Source organism: Solanum pennellii, chromosome 6, assembly GCF_001406875.1.
Source record: "Solanum pennellii chromosome 6, SPENNV200".
Classification (NCBI taxonomy): Eukaryota; Viridiplantae; Streptophyta; class Magnoliopsida; order Solanales; family Solanaceae; genus Solanum; species Solanum pennellii.
In genome coordinates, this window is record NC_028642.1 from 39,477,904 (window position 1) to 39,497,246 (window position 19,343).

The following is a 19,343-nucleotide window of genomic DNA, read 5'->3' on the forward strand; positions in this document are numbered from 1 at the left end:
GTGAATATGCAATACCTATCGTTCTGGCTTTGCTGGAAAAATTCTCTCGATTTTTGTGATTGCAAAGACACTTTTTTCCTTCAACTTCTTGATCCTTTTATAGATTTGATTTGCCTTCAACTTCTACAAGGAAAGGAATTACAAATCCTTTTCCTTCTTGAACTTGTCTATATTTACTTATTTCCTTATTTGACTTGAATTGTAATTTCTTTATTTCTTTCCTTCTTTGGCTTGGATTGCTACTTTTTTATTTCTTTCCTTCTTTGACTTGAATTGCTACTTTTTTATTTCTTTCCTTCTTTATTTATTTCCATATTTGTTTCCTTCTTTTCCTTCTTTATAATTCTGCACTTTTTCTTCTTTGCCTCAATACTTTTTCTTCTTCGCAACCGTATATACATGATACTCCTCGGAAATACCATGCCTTCACTTTATCAATCATCAAAACTACCTTATTTGTTCTCCTACTTCCCAACAGTTTCTAGACAAAAGTTGATTTTTTTTCTATTATAAATATGAGTGGTACTGACTCTTTTCTTAAGGTGGTTAGGTGGAGATAGGGGTGTGTTTGGTATGAAGTTTTCCAATTTATCATGTTTGGTAGGCTTAAATATTTTGGAAAGTGTTTGGATCTCGAATCAGGTCCCGAGTCAGGTGTCAGGGTGGAGTTTCGAGTTGGGTGTTAGAGTCGAGTTTGGGGGTCGACAGGTGAGATATCAGATTCGAGTCCCCAATCGATCATCTGGGTCGAGGTCAGGTGTCGGGATGGAGGTTGGGTATCGGTATTAGATCCCGGTTCAAAAGTCGGGGTCAAAAGTCAGAGTTGCGTTCCACATTAAGTGTCAGTATACGGTCTTGAGTCGAGAGTCGGGGTTGGATCCTAGGTTAGGTGTTGGTATCGAGTCTTGAGTCGGGTGTTAGGGTGTGGTCCCAATTCAAAATTAGGTCCCACATCAAGTGTTAGGGTTGGGTCCTTATTAAGAAGTCAAGTCTTAGGTCAAGAGTTAAGGTCCAGTCCCAATACAGATGTCAGGTTCGATCTTAAATTGATCTCGGGGTCGAGGGTCGGGTGTCGGGGTTGGATCCTCATTTGAAAGTTAGGTCTCAGACCGGGAGTTGGTACGAATGTTGGTTCAAAAGTCAAGTCCCAAGTCGAGAGTCAAGGTTGGGAGTTGGGTCGAATGTCGATTCAAAAATTGGGTCCCACATCGGGTATGGTGACCGAGTCCATAGTCGGGTGTCAGGGTTGGGTCTCGATTTGAAAGTTGGATCTCTGTGTGGAAGTCAAGTCTCGGTTCGTAAGTTGGGTCCTAAGTTAGGTCCCGGTTCAATAGTCACTATCCGCGTTGGATGTCGGGATCGGGTCTTAGTTCAGCAATTAGGTATCAATTTAAGTGTCGAGTCTCATTTGGGGTGTAGGGTCCCGAGTTGGGGTCAAATTTTAAGTCGTGTGTCGGGACCAAGTCCTGAATTAGTCATTAGGGTCAGGTGTCGGGGTAGGGTTCGGTCCAATTCGAATGTCAAATTTTGGGTCGGGAGAGGGGTCAAGTCCCAAGTCGGTCGAATCCTACATCGGTTATCGGGGTTGTGTCAAGATTCGGATATTGAGGTCATGTTGAGTCCCTTTTCAAATGTCGAGAGTCAAGGTCAAGTCTTGGATCGGGTCCAGGGGTTGGATCCTGGATCGATTGTTGAGGTCATGTCCTAGTTCAGGTGTTGGGGTTGTGTCCTAAATTAGCTATTAGAGTTGATTTCGACGTCAAAAATTTCCTAAAGTCATTTCTACTCTCTAGCCAAAATAAAAGATACTTTCTGAAAAATATTTTTCATTCATCAAGCAAAAACTAGAAAAGAAATTTCACTCATCAACCAAACATGAAAAAATAATTTAGAAACAACTTATTTTTCAAGAAAAGATTTTTCATGGAAAGCATCTTCCTTCGTACCTAACACATATTAGGGTGTGTTTTTTAGTGGAGGAAAACATTTTCTTATTGTTCTTGAACAAAATTTTAAGAAACCATTTTCTCTAGAAAAACAAGTTCTCAAAAAGTGAGGAAATAACTTTGTTAATGTAAGTACGGAAAGCAAGTTCTATAATTGACATTGTATGTTTACTGTATCCTCCCGCCCCTTCCAACTCCTATAGTGTTTTATTAGACTACTTGTAAATGTTATTGAGTTCAATTTTTTGTTTACTTACCGAACACAGAAAATAAATAAGAAATTGACTTATTTAACATGAAATATACCAAACACACTCTGAACTTAAATAATTTGAGGTCAAGAGATTATGACTGAATGATCAAAGTCTCCTATGTCCTTTTTTCTTTGATTTTCTAAATTCTTCTATATGAGTTATGAGCATTGTTGCATCTTTGACTAGCGGATAAATTATTTTTTGTGGTATTTGAATCCTTTCAGGTATGCATCATCGGTGTGTGGGGTGCAGGAGGAGTTGGGAAAACATCATTGGTGAATAATCTGAACAATGAGCTCTTAAAGAATGAGGTATCAAGTTTTAAACTGTCTTTTGGTGTTGTGTTATGGGTTACAGTGCCCAAACCGCCAATAGACATAAGAACGGTTCAAACAGAAATAGCTAGCAGATTAAACCTAAAGATAGATAGCGAGGGAAATGTTAAAAGTATTGCCAGCAAAATCTATCGAAGACTCGAACAAGAAAAGAGTTTCCTTCTCATACTAGATGATGTTTGGGAACCTATAAATTTGGATGATGTAGGTGTGCCTCAACTGGACTATCCCGCAAGAAGCAAGGTCATTATAACTTCTCGTTCTTTGGATGTTTGTAAGCAAATGAAAATAGACGCCGAAATGAAGGTGTACACATTGGATGAGGATGAATCTTGGCAACTGTTAATCAAAAATGCAGGAGATCATGCCAATCTAGAGCATATTCAACCATTGGCGAAGGAAATTGCAAGAGAGTGTGATGGTTTACCTTTAGCAGTCACTGTTATTGGAACATCTATGAGAGGGAAAACAAGGGTCGAGCTTTGGGAGGATGCTTTGGGATCACTTAGAATGTGTGAACCTCATAATGAAGATGTAAAAGATAAGGTTTACAAGGTCATCAAGTGGAGTTTTGATTCCTTAAAATCTCAGGATATTGAATTATCCTCGGAGCAAAGAAGCAAACATGTGAAGAAAAAGAGAGGTGACATTCAAAGTTGTTTCTTGTATTGCTCCTTATATCCCGCGTTCATTCCAACAGATGAACTCATAAACTGCTGGTGGGCAGAGGATTCCCTTGGTGAACATGACACATACGAAGAAGTCTACAACACCGGAATCACAATGATTGAGACTCTAAAGGATGCCTGCTTGCTAGAAACTCATAATTTGGACTCTGTGAAGATGCATGACGTGGTTCGTGATGTTTCTATATGGATAGCTAAGTCCTTTGGGGTTGAACACAATTCTGTTTTTCAAGATGGAATTGGGGTATCATCTTCTGTCAAGAGAATATCTTTGGTAAGCAACAAAGTTCAACATCTACCTGATAACGTCATGGAATGCCCAGAGACAACAACTTTACTATTACAAGATAACGATCGCCTATTGAAAATTCCACATGAATTCTTTTTGGCATTTCCAGCCTTAAGAGTTCTGAATCTGAGTGAAACTGGCATCACATCACTGCCTTCTTCAATCAATAGTTTATATCAACTACATGCTCTAATACTAAAAAATTGCCACTGGTTGACAGAGTTACCACCTATTAATAATCTTTGCAATTTGCTATTGCTCGATTGTGAAAATACAAGGTTACATCATCTGCCGCAAGGAATGGACAAGTTGACAAATCTACGGCTATTAAATCTTCCTGCAACTGATTTGGAGGGCATCGGACGAGAATTTTTCCTCAACTTGTCTAGCATTGAAATGTTAAATATGATGGAGAGTAAAATGGTGCACCCTTCCACCAAATTTGGAGCGACTCTTCTTGGAGCAACTTCTTTTGATGAGATATCATCTTTACACAATCTGACTTCTCTTTATATTCGATTGGATAGCTCGTCGATTTTCAATAGAGAGCACACCTGGATGAGTAGATTGAAAAGATTCCGCATTGAAGTTGGGGAAATTCCATTTCATGTACCATTCAACAAGTCAACAAGGACGATATGCATCTCGGGTAGTGATATTTTTCGTTACGGAAAGCTCTCAGGCATGTTGCAGTTTGCTTCACATTTGTACTTGCAAAGTTGCTTGGGTCTCAAGAAGTTGTTTGTGTACAACAATTTTGATGGATTAAAATCTCTCTACATTAGGAGTTGTTCTTGTTCTTTCAATCCAGCAGAAGAAGGAAGTGGAACATTTGACCCTTTGCCGAATCTGGAATATCTCAACCTCGAATACGTTTATCGTTTAAAGAGTTTTTCCGATTTCAGTCAACTTCTCGGTCTAAGATTTTCTAAATTACGCCAATTAGATATGTCTAATTGTTCAAGTTTAACATGTCTTCTTAGCGTTGGTGACACTTTTTCTATACCCAAGCACTTGGAAGAAATTACAATTACCTCTTGTAAACAGCTGGTAGAGTTGTTTGTGGAACGCGACTCTAGTCAGGCAACACTTGTCAAGTCAGAAGTTCCAAAAGTTCGAAAGTTAGTGTTGAAGAACTTACCAAAATTAGGAAACTTGGGGGAGCAACAGAGTATGTGGGAACACCTGGAGGTACTTACCTTGATAAGGTGCAATGAAATAAGGAAGTTGCCTCTGTCTATTCAAACCTCCAAGAACATCAAACTAATAAGAGGAGCATCAGAATGGTGGAGCCAATTAGAGTGGGATAACGATAAGTTCAAGTCGAACTTAGAGCATTGCCATATGACAGATTGATCGAAGTTGAGGTTACTTCTACTACACTTCAGGTAACTGTAATCATTTCTTTTTGATGAGTGTACAAAATGAAAATTTTCTCATAAAGACTGAACATTTCTATAAGCTTATTGATCCACTCTTAGAAAACTTGTGCTTTACAAAAAAGAGATTCAGAATATGCCTCTAGAACCAAATTAAATACGGTTTACAAAGGGTTATCATTGAAATTTTAACAAGTCTATTGAGCTTCATTGTTTGTTGTTTCATTCAGGAGACTAGAGAAGTAGAGGAAGGAAATTGCCGTACCAGAGAGACACAGAGTTTCGAGCTAAAGTTAAATGGTCGGGTTTGCCATGATGTATTTCCTGTCAGATGTCTTAAGTTTTTTCTGCCAACACCTCTTCTATGTTTACTGTTTTTGCTTTCACGTTCCGATATTTTGATTGCTTGATTGTACACCGAGTAATTTCTTGTTTCGGTTGTGTTGTCTGGTCATCCATCTTGTTTATTTGTAATAAACTACTATTGCTTCTGTGTTTAAACATTTTAGAGCATTCTTAAATTGTACATGCTCATGATTTTCTATGTTTCTGTTCTCATGATACCACAGACAAACTAGCTATCAAGAATTCTGTTAGACCTTATTACACATTGATGACAGAGCTTTATCGTCCTGTAGCATAGTAAAAAACTAAGTGTCCCCTCCAGTATACAACAACCCAACAATGTCGTACAACTCCGAATTAGTTGAAGAGTTCAAAGCTAGCTCCACAAAAAGAACACCTTCCTTCAACATATAATTACTCTTTTTTGTATAATGAATTAGTCCAAGACCTAGAATATTATTTTTTTGTCTCAACTCTCTTTCAGTACACTAATCTCAATATAAACACAATATAGTACTTCTCATCTTTTCTACCTTCTTTCTCTTGTTCATTTCTCGTTCTACTAACACAAGGAAGATCAACACTATTTATAGGTGAAGAATTCTTATTTGCGGTGAATATGAAGATTATGTGGTAGAATATTGGGTTAATAAATGAATTTAAGGTTACATAAGTTATAAGGAATAATGAATGCAAAAATGTGTTAAAGTAATAGGAGTTGCAGGGAAAATTAGGGCCATATTCTACCATTAACTCATATGAGTAATAATAAAGCATAAAATACCACTCAATAATAGGAGTAATACAATCTAGAAATTCACATGAGTTATTTATTTCATGTTAAAATGCTGAAGCACTTTGCTCCAACTAGTTTTCTTATCATCATGATTAACGCCTCATTTGTTTGCATTTAATGGAGGTCTAAATCTTAATCATTCAGATTCAACCTATTAAGTACATTTTGTTTTTAGGCCTGAATCTAAATCATTCAGATTCAGCCCATTAAGTTCATTTGTTTTATTTTTTAAAAAATCTCTTAATGGGTTCTGAAGAGGTTTGAATGAATCAGATTTGTAGGAGACTCTTAACAATATTCAGACTCATTTAATAAGTTATCAAATAATAACATTGCTTCTCTGCTTTACGCGTGCTTTTTTTATCTCATAACAAAAACCTTTCTGTCTCTCTTTTCTCAATCAAACACCATTTTTTCCTCTTGAATTGGTAAGTTTTTATAAATCCTTTCAAGTTTTATTTATATTAATAATTTTCTTGTTTCTCAATCAAACACCATTTTTTCCTCTTGAATTGGTAAGTTTTTATAAATCTTTTCAACTTTTATTTATATTAATAATTTTCTTGTATTGACTGTGTCAAGAACACTGTTGGTGTATTGGTGTTTATCAAGGTTTTAGAATGAAAAAAATTATATTCCAAATCATTGATTATTAAAACTTTAAAAATTTTTTTTTTTTTATCAAAAGTGATATATTTTGTTGAAATGAAATTTTTATGATATTTTATTAATTTAATGTTAGTTTCACATGCACATTTAGATATTGAAAACAAACAACATTAACTATTTAGCGTTCAGATTTAGAGACCATATCTTAATATTTATATGTGTATTCAAATTAAAACACCTGAATCTTAATGCAAATCTTAATATTCAGATGTGTATTCAGATTCAGACCTCTTAATTTTAATAGAAAGAAGTGAGGCCTAATTGTCCAATGAGTAGGTGGTGTGCAAACTTTACTTTGGTTAAATAAAATTTTCAGTTTGACCAAAAAAAAACAGTAACGTTCAAATAAAAAGGCTAAAAGTGGCTATCTCACCCGAATACAATGTACTGCAACATCTGAATACACTCCAGCCTCTTCCAAATAAAGAAAAAAAGAGAAAACAACCCAAGGGATTAATTAATAAACAAAGAGGTCTGTTAAGGAAAACAAATACGTACTAAATTTTATATTTGCCGTAATGTTTTTACAGTTTCATTAGCTCACTATCAAATTACAAAAATGGAACTAATATGGTGTTGTTATATTGATGACTATATCTAATTACAAGTTACAGCTTCCACCAAATTATCATAGGCATATTTGGGCAAGTGTAACTAATAACATGGTAAAAAGGAACTCAGACAGATTCCATCGCCATAAACTTGGAGATTGTCAGCACTATGCAGCCCTGTAAACAGGTGACGATCATTCTCCAACTTGTTGATTGTGTGCCTCATGCAGCAAACTGAGCCAGCCAGTCACAATTTGTATATACATGTTCAGCTGTCACCCAGCAACTATTATAGTCTTTCTAACACCACTGCTTCTTTAAACTTCTTCAACCTTCAAATTAAAATCAAAACAACTGATAGTCAGTAATACAGGTCGTATGAAATTGTTTCTAGAGTCACATTGTCAGACAAAGTCCCTTTCGGTAATTGACCATAAAGCATGCAAATAGTGGGAGCAACCTGAGGGAGGTTCATCAATTCAAAAACAGCTTTTGTGGGTGTTAATTCATTGTCAATAATCCTTGCAACTGCAGTTAAAACTGGCATTTTGACCTTGTACTTCTGTGCTAAAGCAATCACAGCTCCAGCTGTTGCAACACCTTCAGCTACCTAAATATGTAGTTGCTGTTAAAAAGATAGAACAGACAGCCAAAAAATGATACAGCAACTGAATTTTTTTAACCTGATTCATTGAACTAAGTATATCGTCAAGTTTTTCGCCTGATCCTAGACGAACTCCAACTGTTCTGTTTCTTGAAAGGCTCACAAAGCATGTAAGCATAACATCTCCAGTTCCTGATAGACCAGTTAATGTTGTTGACTTTGCACCCATCTTAAAAGGAAAGAGAATAGTGTCAACCAGCATTTTAAGATAAAGATTATCAAGCTGATAGCTCAAAAACACATATTCTTTAGGAAGTATGACCACATGGACTTGATACACTAAAGGATCTCCTTGAGGAGCTATCAAGCAGCGCAATACATGGGAATAGAAGAAGAAGAAATCTATGTGGCAGTGCCTAATATCTCATACTCAGAATTGAAGCTTGAATTACAATAACAAGTCAAATAGCTGCTTGAGAGCTATGTTGCTTGGACTCTTCAAAATTATTGATGGGTACGTATCGGATCCTCCAAAAGTAGTGCGTTTTTGGAGGATCTGAAACGGGTGCAGCAACATTTTTGGAGAGTCTGAGCAACATAGCTTGAGAGTCCTGCAGAAAATTAGCAAACGGAAATGCAGAAACTTCTAAGGTGTGATGGAGGCCTACTAACCTTTGTTGCCAACCATCGAATTTCAGAGCATCCTTGTGAAACAAGTGCAGCCATGGAATTATTACCAAGATTTAGTCCTTCCACAATGCCAGCTGCAATTGCCAACACATTTTTCAATGCACCTGCAATTTCAACCCCTGTAACATCACTGTAAGATCGGGAGTTACAAGCAAGCATTTGAACTGCAAAACCTTTACAAATGTTAGCTTTGTACTCTCCCCCCTCCTTCCCTCCAAAGGTGTCCGAGGTACTCCAGACACTTCTACACATAGTAGGTTACTGGGACTAGGTGCAACCTCACCATCTACTTTCCTTTTTTACTTTATGTAAAATACAATCCATAATAGTTTCAAATATGTGCACCTCCTAAATGTTGTTTATTTATTACTCACACCATTTCATTTTGTATGACATGATTTTCTTATCAATCCATTCCATATACCCTCAATGAAGAACTTCTATAGCCATGTTTAAGATTACAAGTTTCAAAAGTCTTATAGACAATAACTAACATGTTTAAGATCACATATTACATAAATCTTCCCCTCTTAAATTTCGTGTCCGATCAAATTACATCATAGAAGTAGAAATGGAGGGAGTATATGATTCTGAGTCCAAAAATGCAACTAACATGACACAGAGGAGATCTAATCAGACAAAAGATGTCAGAATTTTAACAATTTCCTTCTTTGAAAAAATCGAACTGAAATAATTTTTCTTCAAAATGTTTCTTGAAGTACAAAATAAAAGATTCTTTTTTTTCCTGCTGATGATCCTTCAAGATCCATAAAACCCATCCAAAATCGAAAGCAGGAGATGCATCAAACAGATCCTGTTAGATCACTACATTATCATGCTTCCCTTGAAGATATGATACGACAGAAGGGAGAGTCAAAAAGCTCCCTAGCTTTGAGTGGTAATTCTCTATGATAGACTTGGAATCAATGTTTCTGCTCATACTACTGAATGAAATACCTTGATGTGTTGATTCTCAGATTTTTAGAAGCCATAAGTTGCTGGACGGAATTTGCTATCTTTTGGTCTTTTGAAGCCACTACCAGTGCTGCACAAGCAAAGAAAGCTTACTTTTGAACTTCAAGCAATGGCAAAATAAATTCTAAAACAGTTCAAACAACCTGTTGGTAGTTTATTCATCAGCTCTAGTGCGAAGGAAGGACCAGATAGAACAACATAGGGTTGGCGAGGATTTTTCAGTGCTTTGGGAATTATCTGAGACATCGTTCTTAATGTGTTTAGCTCTAAACCCTTGCTAAGAGATATGAAAGGCAAGCCTGGATCAACATAGTTTGCAATTTCCTCAAGGAATGATGAGCTAAACTGCAAAAAGATATAATTGGTAAATGCACTACCTTCCTTAAAGGTTAAACTAGCTGCAAATATAAGAGATCAACCAAATCAGAACAAATGGACAAACTTTAGCTGCAAATCCAAGCAAATAAGGACCTAGACATGAGAGAGTAAGTTTGCTTCCATGTTTCCAAGCATAGTTTATCTTAGTATAATCAAACAATGAACTAAAGAAAACACACAATATACCTGAACAGGTACAGCATGGAAGCAAAAATCTGCACCTAGCAGAGCAGCTTTTGCATCAGTAGTGGCAATGACATTTTTTGGTAGCTCGTGCTGTGGAAAATACTTACTGGAGCAAAAGAGATGGAAAAAGGTTATGAAGCACAAAATGAACGGACCGAGTAGAATTGGCTGGGAGTTTCGGTCCAGGCGATGGCTATGAGTTTGGTTATGTTGAAAGCCTAAAAGTATATCCAAGACCAGAATTAAAGGCAGAAACTCACCAGTTATGGTGTTCCTCATTTATTGATCGACAAACTTGAGGATCTCTTACGAGCATATTCACTTCCAACAGGGATTTTCTCGTTGCAACATGAGCTGCGATTGCTGTTCCGAAAGATCCACCTCCAAGTACCACTATCTAGGGCCCAAGGACATTACAAATTGTATCAATCAGCACAAACATTTAATTCACCCAACCCAACAACCACCAAAAAGGGGAAAGGAAGAAAAACAACAAACTTAAGAACAGAGTTTTTTTCAACTTCTTCTTTCTTTCTGCAGGGGAGCATCAATAATTCATTTCTAATCAGACCGAAATAGAAAGCACACAAACCTTATCCCTAAGCAAATTTGATATGGTAAACTAAGCAATTTACGATGCGCATAAACTACAATGCTGAAGCATAACATAAAGACGTCAAAGGCATCGAAATACTAGTAGCGAAAAGAATATCTAATTCGCAACATCCCACAAAGTAGAGAACAGCAAAATGCCACATTGCAATGACGTCAGTGAAAAATGCGGAGAAGGAGTTCAAGTAAGTTAAAGAGTAATGACCTTATTAGTACGTTCAAGGACGTCAGTTTTAGCTCTAGACTGCAAAGAACGAGACCATCGGACGAGCTTCTCCCAAGCGAGTCGGACAATTTCCCGGCGTTCTTTTGGGCCATCAAGCGGCAGTACGAGGGTTTCAGTGTCAGGTTCCGACGGCTGAGGTTGAGCTCGAGGGGCGGCGAAACAGCGGAAACGAGGAGGAGAAAAGGGTTGGGAAGGAGGTAAGCAGCGAAAAGGCGGTTCTAACAGACAAGTCATTGCTCTTTCTTTCTTGTTTGCTTCCTCACAGTCACAGGCGCTATTTCTGCCTCCTTTTCATCATTTTATCCAATCTTTTTTTGCCTCGTGGCGCTCTTTTCCACGTTCACTATTTTTTTTGATCGACTTCTTTTATTACCCTTTCCTTTCGGGTCATTTGGGTTATATTAAACTGAAGAAATAGTAACTTCCGCTTATAGTAAATATAAAAATTATTTGTATATATTATAGGTATAGTTTGCATAACTATAATTCGTAACAAATATAAATATATATATTTTGCTATATGTATATACAAAATAAAGCAATTGTATAATTTTGTTGTAGATATACAAAAAAAAAAATTGTATTATCTGCTTTGGTATACATATTTACAAAAGATATCATTTGTGTGGAAGATCGTATTAATATAATCATAAGTGTATAGACGAAAATATATGCATTTGTATTAGTATATACAATTTTCTCTCACTTCATACAAACACAAACACAATGTATACATTTGTGTTTGTATAAACTGAGAGAAGCGAGTGAGCGAGTTAAACCTGGGAGAGTGGCGAGCTAGATATGAGAGAAGGGAACGAAAATATATAAATATATACAATTTTCTCTCGCTTTATACAAACACAAACATATTTTATACATTTGTGTTATATTAAGCAAGCGAGGCGAGGGAGAGAAGGAAAGTGGCGAGCGAAATTCATCAGGAGAGAGGTGAAATAACAACAATTTGTTATGGGGTACAATTAAATCAAACTATGATTATAACATTTAATTTGAACTAATAGTTTGTTATTATTAGGGGTAGCAAATGGTTGGATTGGATTGGATTTAGATGGGTTGAACATGGATTTAGAAAAAATGAGTTGGATTACAATCCATCCAAATATAATATGGGCAAATATTGATTTGGTCAAATATGATTTGGGCGAAATGATTCTAATCCATTTAAATTCAGTTTTTCTTAGCAACAGAAAAATTGTTTCTACTTTTATTTAAAGCAGTTTTATTTATTGGCCATATATGTTGATTTTCCAAAAAAAAAAAAAAGAATCTTCATCTCAAAATAAGTGTTATGGTCTCCCAACAAAAATGCCAAACAAGCTCTTATACAAATGCTAGTACTTAATTAGTTATGAATAAATTTGTGCAATTAGTTTTGGAGAAATTAGTTATACATATATATTAGTTATTTCACATTTATCATGCATAAAATAATATATAAATTCGCTCATATCTTATGCATTTATTAGTAATGCAGATTTTCGATTGTCAACCGAAGAATTAATTTTAGGAGAAACTACCTAATTGCACAAATATTTCTATCATATTTATTATTTCTTCTTATAGTTTGTTGAAACAATAACATTTTATCTCATTAATCAATAATTTCATACCAGGTTTCAAATTAGAGACACTTGTATACATGTTTTTGTTATTAGATATATTGAATTATGGAAATACGCAACGAGAGCAGGATGAAGGCGAACAAAATTTGTCTGTGTATCTCAAATACATGTAAATCACACTAGATACATATGTCTGGTGTGATTTGTATGTATCTAAGATATTAGATATGCGAAAGATAGGAGAACGACGAGCGAGATGGGAGGGAAGCAAGCAAGGTTTATCTATGTATCTCAAGTACATGTAAATCACTTAGATACAGTGTATCCCGAATAAATTACTCCTAATTTGACCTCATACATGTATCTAGACGTATGCAGACGCACCAAATTCAGTAAGATTTGTTATACTGCAAACAAGAGTATGTCTAAGTAATTACCTTCTAAACTAGTGAGATTTATGTAAGTTACCCTTAATTTTATACACATTCTATCTGCCTAACAACATCTTATAAGTTACTCCCTCTGTCTACTTATAATTATCATGATTTTTCCTCTTTAGAGTCAAACTATAAGAATTTTGATCAACATTTTACGATGTACTTTTCATCATATTGATCTGCAAAAAATTATAATTTATAGTATTTTTCGTAGAGTTTTTGAATATCTATTTTTTTTAAATGTTGAATTAATATAATCTAATTTAACTTTAAAAATTAGTTAAATTGACTTTCAAAAAGCGCATCATGACAAATAAAAGTGATAGAGAGAGTAAACAGAAATTAATACATAAATAACTTGCTTCATATCCAACTAACCTACGACCCCTAAAGAATTAAGACCGAACAACACAAATTTCACTAGTTAAGGGTGTAATGTCATGACCCAGACCATCGTGATTGACACCTACACTAACTTTCCAGTGGGAGAACCACTACTACAATCCAACCAAGCAACTAAACCAAAAACTAAGGAATTTAAGTTACACAAGCAAGTTAAATACTAAGGAAATAAAAAGAGTTTCCATAAATTCTAATTTGGTCTATCTACTAAACAAATGCAAAAGAATTAACCTAGAACCTAAAAGTCAATGTACCAAAACATCTAAAGTTCAACAAGTCTAAAACAAGAAGGGTCACAACCCCAACTAATGAACTAATTAACTAACTAGAAAAAATCTAAGTCTAAAATGTAGTCATAAACTCAAAGAGAATCCAAAGCACCCCGAAAAATGTTAGCTCACCCTTGAATTCGAAATTGACAATCACGGATCTTCTAACCGAGGTCTTTCAATAGCCACTAAAGATGTCTCGTACTCAACAAAAATTAGAGCAAGTGCAGAATAGTACACAACTACCGTGTACTGATATGATCACACGGCTATCCCATTAAGTGTAACATAAGCAATTTAATACATTTATATAACCATGCAATATATCGAACATATACAATATTGACTATCATATGTTTTCAACAATATACATTTATCACAAGTAGTTAGTCCTCTCATGAAATACAAACCTAAACAGTTAGTGCACCAGAACGTGATACCAGATCCCATAGTCATGCTACAACGTGGCAATTTGATCCCATTTTTATGTCGGAACATGACAATCGATCCCAGTTAGTTATGCTGAAACGTGGCAATCCGATCCATTAACATACTACAATCACAATCACAAGTATATTCTCAATAATCATACAATAAAGAAGTGATTCATGTCATATAATTATTCATCTATCTCATTTTCAACAAGTATGAATCAATAATGCAACATTCACATACATACATGCATCATAATGTATCAACAACAAGAATATATCACACAATCATAGAATCACATTGATCACCTACCTTGAAACAAGCTCGAAACCCTAAGAATCGTGATCCTTTCCTTTCTAGATTCTTCGCTTGTTCTAGGTCTACAAACAATCATAATAACACGGAAATATCAACAAACCATAGCTAATTACCCGAAGCTATAACAATTCAATGAACCCTGGATCATACTTTAGGGTTGTTTCCACCATGAAATCTATTTCAAAATCATTTCCCGTCAATATTTACCCATTCTATTACGTTCTTTAGCCTCAAGAATGGTGAAAAATGATTAAGATCCGCCTGAGGTTCGTTCCTTAGCTCAAAAAGTCGAAAAGTATAATAAGGTCGTTTACAGGTATATTAACGACCTTAAGTCGCGTCGAGCCCACCACAATGGCCTTCATCCCATTTTAGTGGCTCCGCCTATGCGACCAAACTTCCGCCTGTGCGGATTTCACAGAACCATTGAGCTATTTCGAAAATCCCAAGACCCCCATTTCACAACACACTTCTAAGTAACGATACTCAGAAAATACCTTTCATGCCAAGATCAATTTCAAGAGTTCTACTCGCCCGAATTCAATTCCTTAATGTCGTACGGATTCTTTAACGAGTTACTAACTACTCAAACAATCAAAATCATAAATGATTCACTCGATTGTTATCAGATTTCCTCACACCTCAAAGACTACAATTTCGTTCAAATCTGAATTAGATTGGAAAATATTCAAATAATATGAAAAAAATTTCCAACCCAAAAAAGCAAATTATAATTGTTATCTCTACCATGTAGACTGAACTAATTGATTTAGTTTCAGCTAGTGAGGAAGCGAATAAGTTTAGAGATTTATTATTTCAAATACCTTATTTTGAAAAACTAGTTCCTCCTATTTTAGTTCATTTTGATAGCACCTTTGTGATTGGTAGAGTTTAAAATCATTACTACTACGGTAAATCTAGATCTATAAGAGGAAACACAGTAATGTAAGATCGTATTTGACAAATAGTACCATTAATGTTGATTATGTCAAATCTTGTGATAATTTTGCATATCCTCTTACGAAAGCCTTAACGAGAGAAAAGGCCTGGAGCATATTGAGGGGGATGAGATTGAAGCCTACGAATCCTTGAGTCATATATGAGGAAATCCAACCTGGGACCAAAGATTCATAACCAGGTTCAAGGGGAAAAACTAATCATATGATTACTTTTTGTGAAAACAATGCACTATTTTTTCCCTCCCTATGATGTAAGTACATTATTTCCTGTAGATTTTTATGAAAGTTGAGTTTACAAAAATTTTAATGAATATTTGTAGCCCGTATGGGTGGAGTGTTAAGCTTACAGGAGAACTTTCGACAAATTTCACCTATGTGAGTGTGGGCTTCCTATGAAAATAGGGCTTACTCTCAAATGCACTCATGAAATCGAGATAAGCACAAGGCCGTAACATACTGGATTTTAAAGCTCATGTCAACACCTTGATTATTATGTGTGAGCAGTGATATTTTATTTTTCTTAAACACTCATAGTTCAAGTCTGAGACCATTGCGAATCTGGAGTAAAAGTTATTATTTCACGAAGTGGAGGTTCAATGCAAAGCACACCTTCATTATGCATAGTAACATTTCTTCAGTTGATATACTCTCTTATCTAATGTTAAAATGAGCCGGGACTTGTTGATTTAGGAGAGCATTTTAATATTTTATTCAAATAATAGGGAAGTGCTTTTTCTAATTCCTAATTCTAATTACCAACAAATTGTATAACTTCTTTTGGCAGTTGAATTTGACTTAATTGTCATTTCGTTTTTTGAACGTTGTGATAGTGTCTGTTGTTAGTGGTTCATGGCAGGGTATGTAATGGTCAACTAGGACAATTATTTCTCCATAACATTTCACTCTTTATCCTCTATTATACCTTCTAACCCTATGTAACATTTAAGGCTATTATCTTTACTATTTACTATTTCATTATCTTTATATTCATTGCTAGGAAGACATCCGCAACTATAAATAGTGATGGTTTTCATTTGGTTTAATATACAAGAAAAATATAAAGAGAAAAAAGTTAGTCAAAAAAGAGAATTTTTATTAGTTGAATGGAGATATTTATTTTGTGGAGTTTTTCACTCAACTCTTTGTCACGATCCAAAATCACGAGTCGTGATGGCACCTATATTCCCAACCGATATTAAGCCAACCCGATAAAAGTTCACCAATTCAACTTAAACGTGAGTAGAAGACCCTAAAATAATCATATATGGTTCATAAAAGACTTGTTGTGAATTTACAACACACCCTAAGCCAAGCTGGAAAATTTGACAGCTTTTGTAGGCCAACCTACGCACCCCTTATTGATGGGTTGTTGCCCAGTCGACGCCCCTTAGATGCGGTCTGCCGATTGGGTCTGAGCCTCCATTTTGTGCACTCTTTGCTTTCCTTGCAGGGGCAGTCAATTCCCAAGGTCAGTGGGTCGTCGTTTGACCAACGATCCGTCCTTTGTGGCTGTCGTTGGTCACTGCTTGGCAGAATCCCACCAAAGGGATGGGGTCCTCTTCTAGGGCCCTTTGTTGGTTTCATTCTTCATTTATGGAGGAACTACCTTCTCCAACATTAAACATGCTCATACATGTCATTTCTACACACATTAAAGCTACAAATCATGAAAGTGCAATTAAGTCAATTTTTGAAATTCTTTACAATGAATGCACAAGCCTTAACAGTGAATCATGCTAAAAATTCATTGATTCATCTTTCAAGCAATTTTAACGTGAAGGCATGACAACATGAGAGACAAAATCATATTAACTGTAATACTTCGAAAGGTAAGTATCAAACTAAAATCTAACACACGTAGTATTCAAAATAAATTTGGAAAATAGAAATATCACCCCAAGATTTAGTGTCATAAGTACAAGAGCTTCTACCTAGGATACAAGTCCAAACTAATATGAAAATCTGAACATAAGAAATATCCTATTAGAATATAAAAATAACCTAATAAACAGAGGTAGATTGAAGGTGCGGCCGCAGAATATCCCAAGCAGCGCACCACAACTCTAAGATAATCCAAACTCATATTCAAGCTCCAAGAACGTGCCCGAAATTGAAATCCAATCTGCACCATAAAATAGTGCAGCAAGTGTAGTATGAGTACGAAACACGTGTACCCAGTATATCTCATTGACCAACAACGAAGAAGTAGTGACGGGAGTTTATATAAGAAAAATCATTTTTTTTAATTATATAAGTCTATATTACACTTACCGGTCAAGTTTCATCAAATAGAGGTAATCAAAGATTAACTAACTTCCAACCACCAAATAAAAACACATAATCATCAAGAATGAAGGATATCATGAGATGCAATGCAATATGATACCATGAAATGATATGCCTCAGAATACCCAGTACTCTCTCAACCGTATATACATGATACTCCTCGGAAATACATCGAGAGTTCATGACCCATGGGGGACTCGCGAGGTTCATATACCGAAACAGACGATCTCCACGTGTCTGTGCGGATGATCTCAACGCACTATCATAATATCAAACAATTTTCGCACGGACGATCTCCACATGCCCAAATTATAATCTTAACATCTCACCATCCCCAGCACGGACGATCTCCACGTGCCCAACTTATAATCATTCTCATGTCAATGCATGTGCAAAAAATGATATCAATAAAAGGGGATGATACAACATCTCAATAAATCAAATGTCGCTATGACATATTATCACTTCAATCATCACAATTGTACGGGTTCAACAAATGAACACAGCCACACACAAGAAATCAAGTCACTAAATACTTCAGCTAATGCCCATATGCTTTGGCATTCTCAAATTACAATATATCATATTATAGTAATAGGTTTTCCCTTTTATAACATTGGTACTGGTACCAATGCTCGTCACACCATTGGTACAAGACCCCATCTTTCGCCCTTACCCATTGTCCATTCCATTTTAATCTTTAATTAGAAAATTTCCCTCAACGAAGTCTAAAAGTCTTAAAATACCTTGATGCCGATCACGTGCCACGAATCCTCAAGATAGTTCCTTCGTTTTCACGAAATTTCAGAACGTTCTCAATCTATCAATTATGCAATATTCGTAAGTAATCAAGTTCATAGACACTCAAATTATTATATATATGTCTAACCTAGACCCTAAAACTCACTAATTTTCCCAATCAAACTCCTACTCTTGATATAAATTTTATATGTCAAGGATCCTATTTGCTAAATTTCAAGCCAAGAATTGAACTTCAATCTCTCCAATTATCTAAAATTTAATGTTAAATCATATAATATACACCCAATAAAATTACCTATATCAATATATTAAACTGAATTTACAATATGACAAAAAGTTAAAAATAATTAAAATAACTCACTGGTTACAAAAACCAGAATTTCGCCATCCATTAATGCCCTCACATGCCTCCAGAACTTTTTCTCAGAACCTCATTAATTACGACTAGAAACTACAGGTTCCAAATCAAAGAAAGCAAAAAAAAAATTTATCCTACTGACTATATTTCAATTTTCCAACATATTTAACCCTTTCAAAAATATTGAATCATCGTTTCCTGCTACTATATTCCAACCAATTTTTCTATCAACTCAATATAACGAGAATTTCCTAATAGTAATAATAGTAAATAGACAAATAATGGATCATCTTTCAACCTAAACTACACTAACTACGATAATTATGATTTCAATAATAACAAGGGAACAACTAGTTCCAACCACAAGAAAAGACAAAGAAAACTATTCCCTACTATTCTATTTCAAAACTTTATAACCCATTGAAATAATACTAATACGGTGAGCATACATATCATTATGATCCATATAAAAGTCAAGAAAATTTCCAATCGTTCTTACCTGCAAATTCTCATTCGGCCCTCCCGTTTGTATTTACGCCGTTCACAGGTAGTTTTTAATCCTTATTTCCTTCTTCTTCTTTTCAATGACAATTAACTATTAAAAGTGACTAATCCC

At 35.3% G+C, this 19,343-nt stretch overlaps 2 protein-coding genes across 2 annotated transcripts in view; one reads left to right on the top strand and one right to left on the bottom strand.

Moving 5' to 3' along the window:
- Positions 1–5,360, top strand: part of LOC107021914 (disease resistance protein At4g27190-like) — an 11,679-nt gene extending 6,319 nt beyond the window's left edge. The window contains exons 2-3 of the mRNA XM_015222627.2: positions 2,425–4,898; positions 5,120–5,360. Coding sequence (XP_015078113.1) covers positions 2,425–4,866 — 2,442 coding nt within the window. The 3' untranslated portion in view covers positions 4,867–4,898; positions 5,120–5,360. The remainder of the gene's footprint in view (positions 1–2,424; positions 4,899–5,119) is intronic.
- Positions 5,361–7,174: 1,814 nt separating this feature from the next.
- LOC107021074 (glycerol-3-phosphate dehydrogenase [NAD(+)] 2, chloroplastic) lies at positions 7,175–11,200 on the bottom strand. The gene is made up of 9 exons (XM_015221662.2): positions 10,901–11,200; positions 10,344–10,480; positions 10,084–10,189; positions 9,663–9,864; positions 9,502–9,589; positions 8,527–8,674; positions 7,934–8,083; positions 7,711–7,860; positions 7,175–7,582 (listed from the first exon to the last, which is right to left on the bottom strand). Exons 1-9 carry the CDS (start codon positions 11,153–11,155, stop codon positions 7,568–7,570), a joined length of 1,251 nt encoding a protein of 416 aa, XP_015077148.1. The 5' UTR covers positions 11,156–11,200; the 3' UTR covers positions 7,175–7,567.
- Between the last annotated feature and the right edge of the window lie 8,143 nt (positions 11,201–19,343).

Bases quoted from the DNA above. Each gene is read 5' to 3' on its own strand.
- LOC107021074 (XM_015221662.2), bottom strand. From the start codon at position 11,155: ATGACTTGTCTGTTAGAACCGCCTTTTCGCTGCTTACCTCCTTCCCAA. The intron at 10,481-10,900 runs GTCATTACTCTT...CTTGGGCCCTAG, and splicing joins TCCTTGAACGTACTAATAAG to ATAGTGGTACTTGGAGGTGG. The intron at 10,190-10,343 runs GTGAGTTTCTGC...CTTTTGCTCCAG, and splicing joins AATGAGGAACACCATAACTG to TAAGTATTTTCCACAGCACG.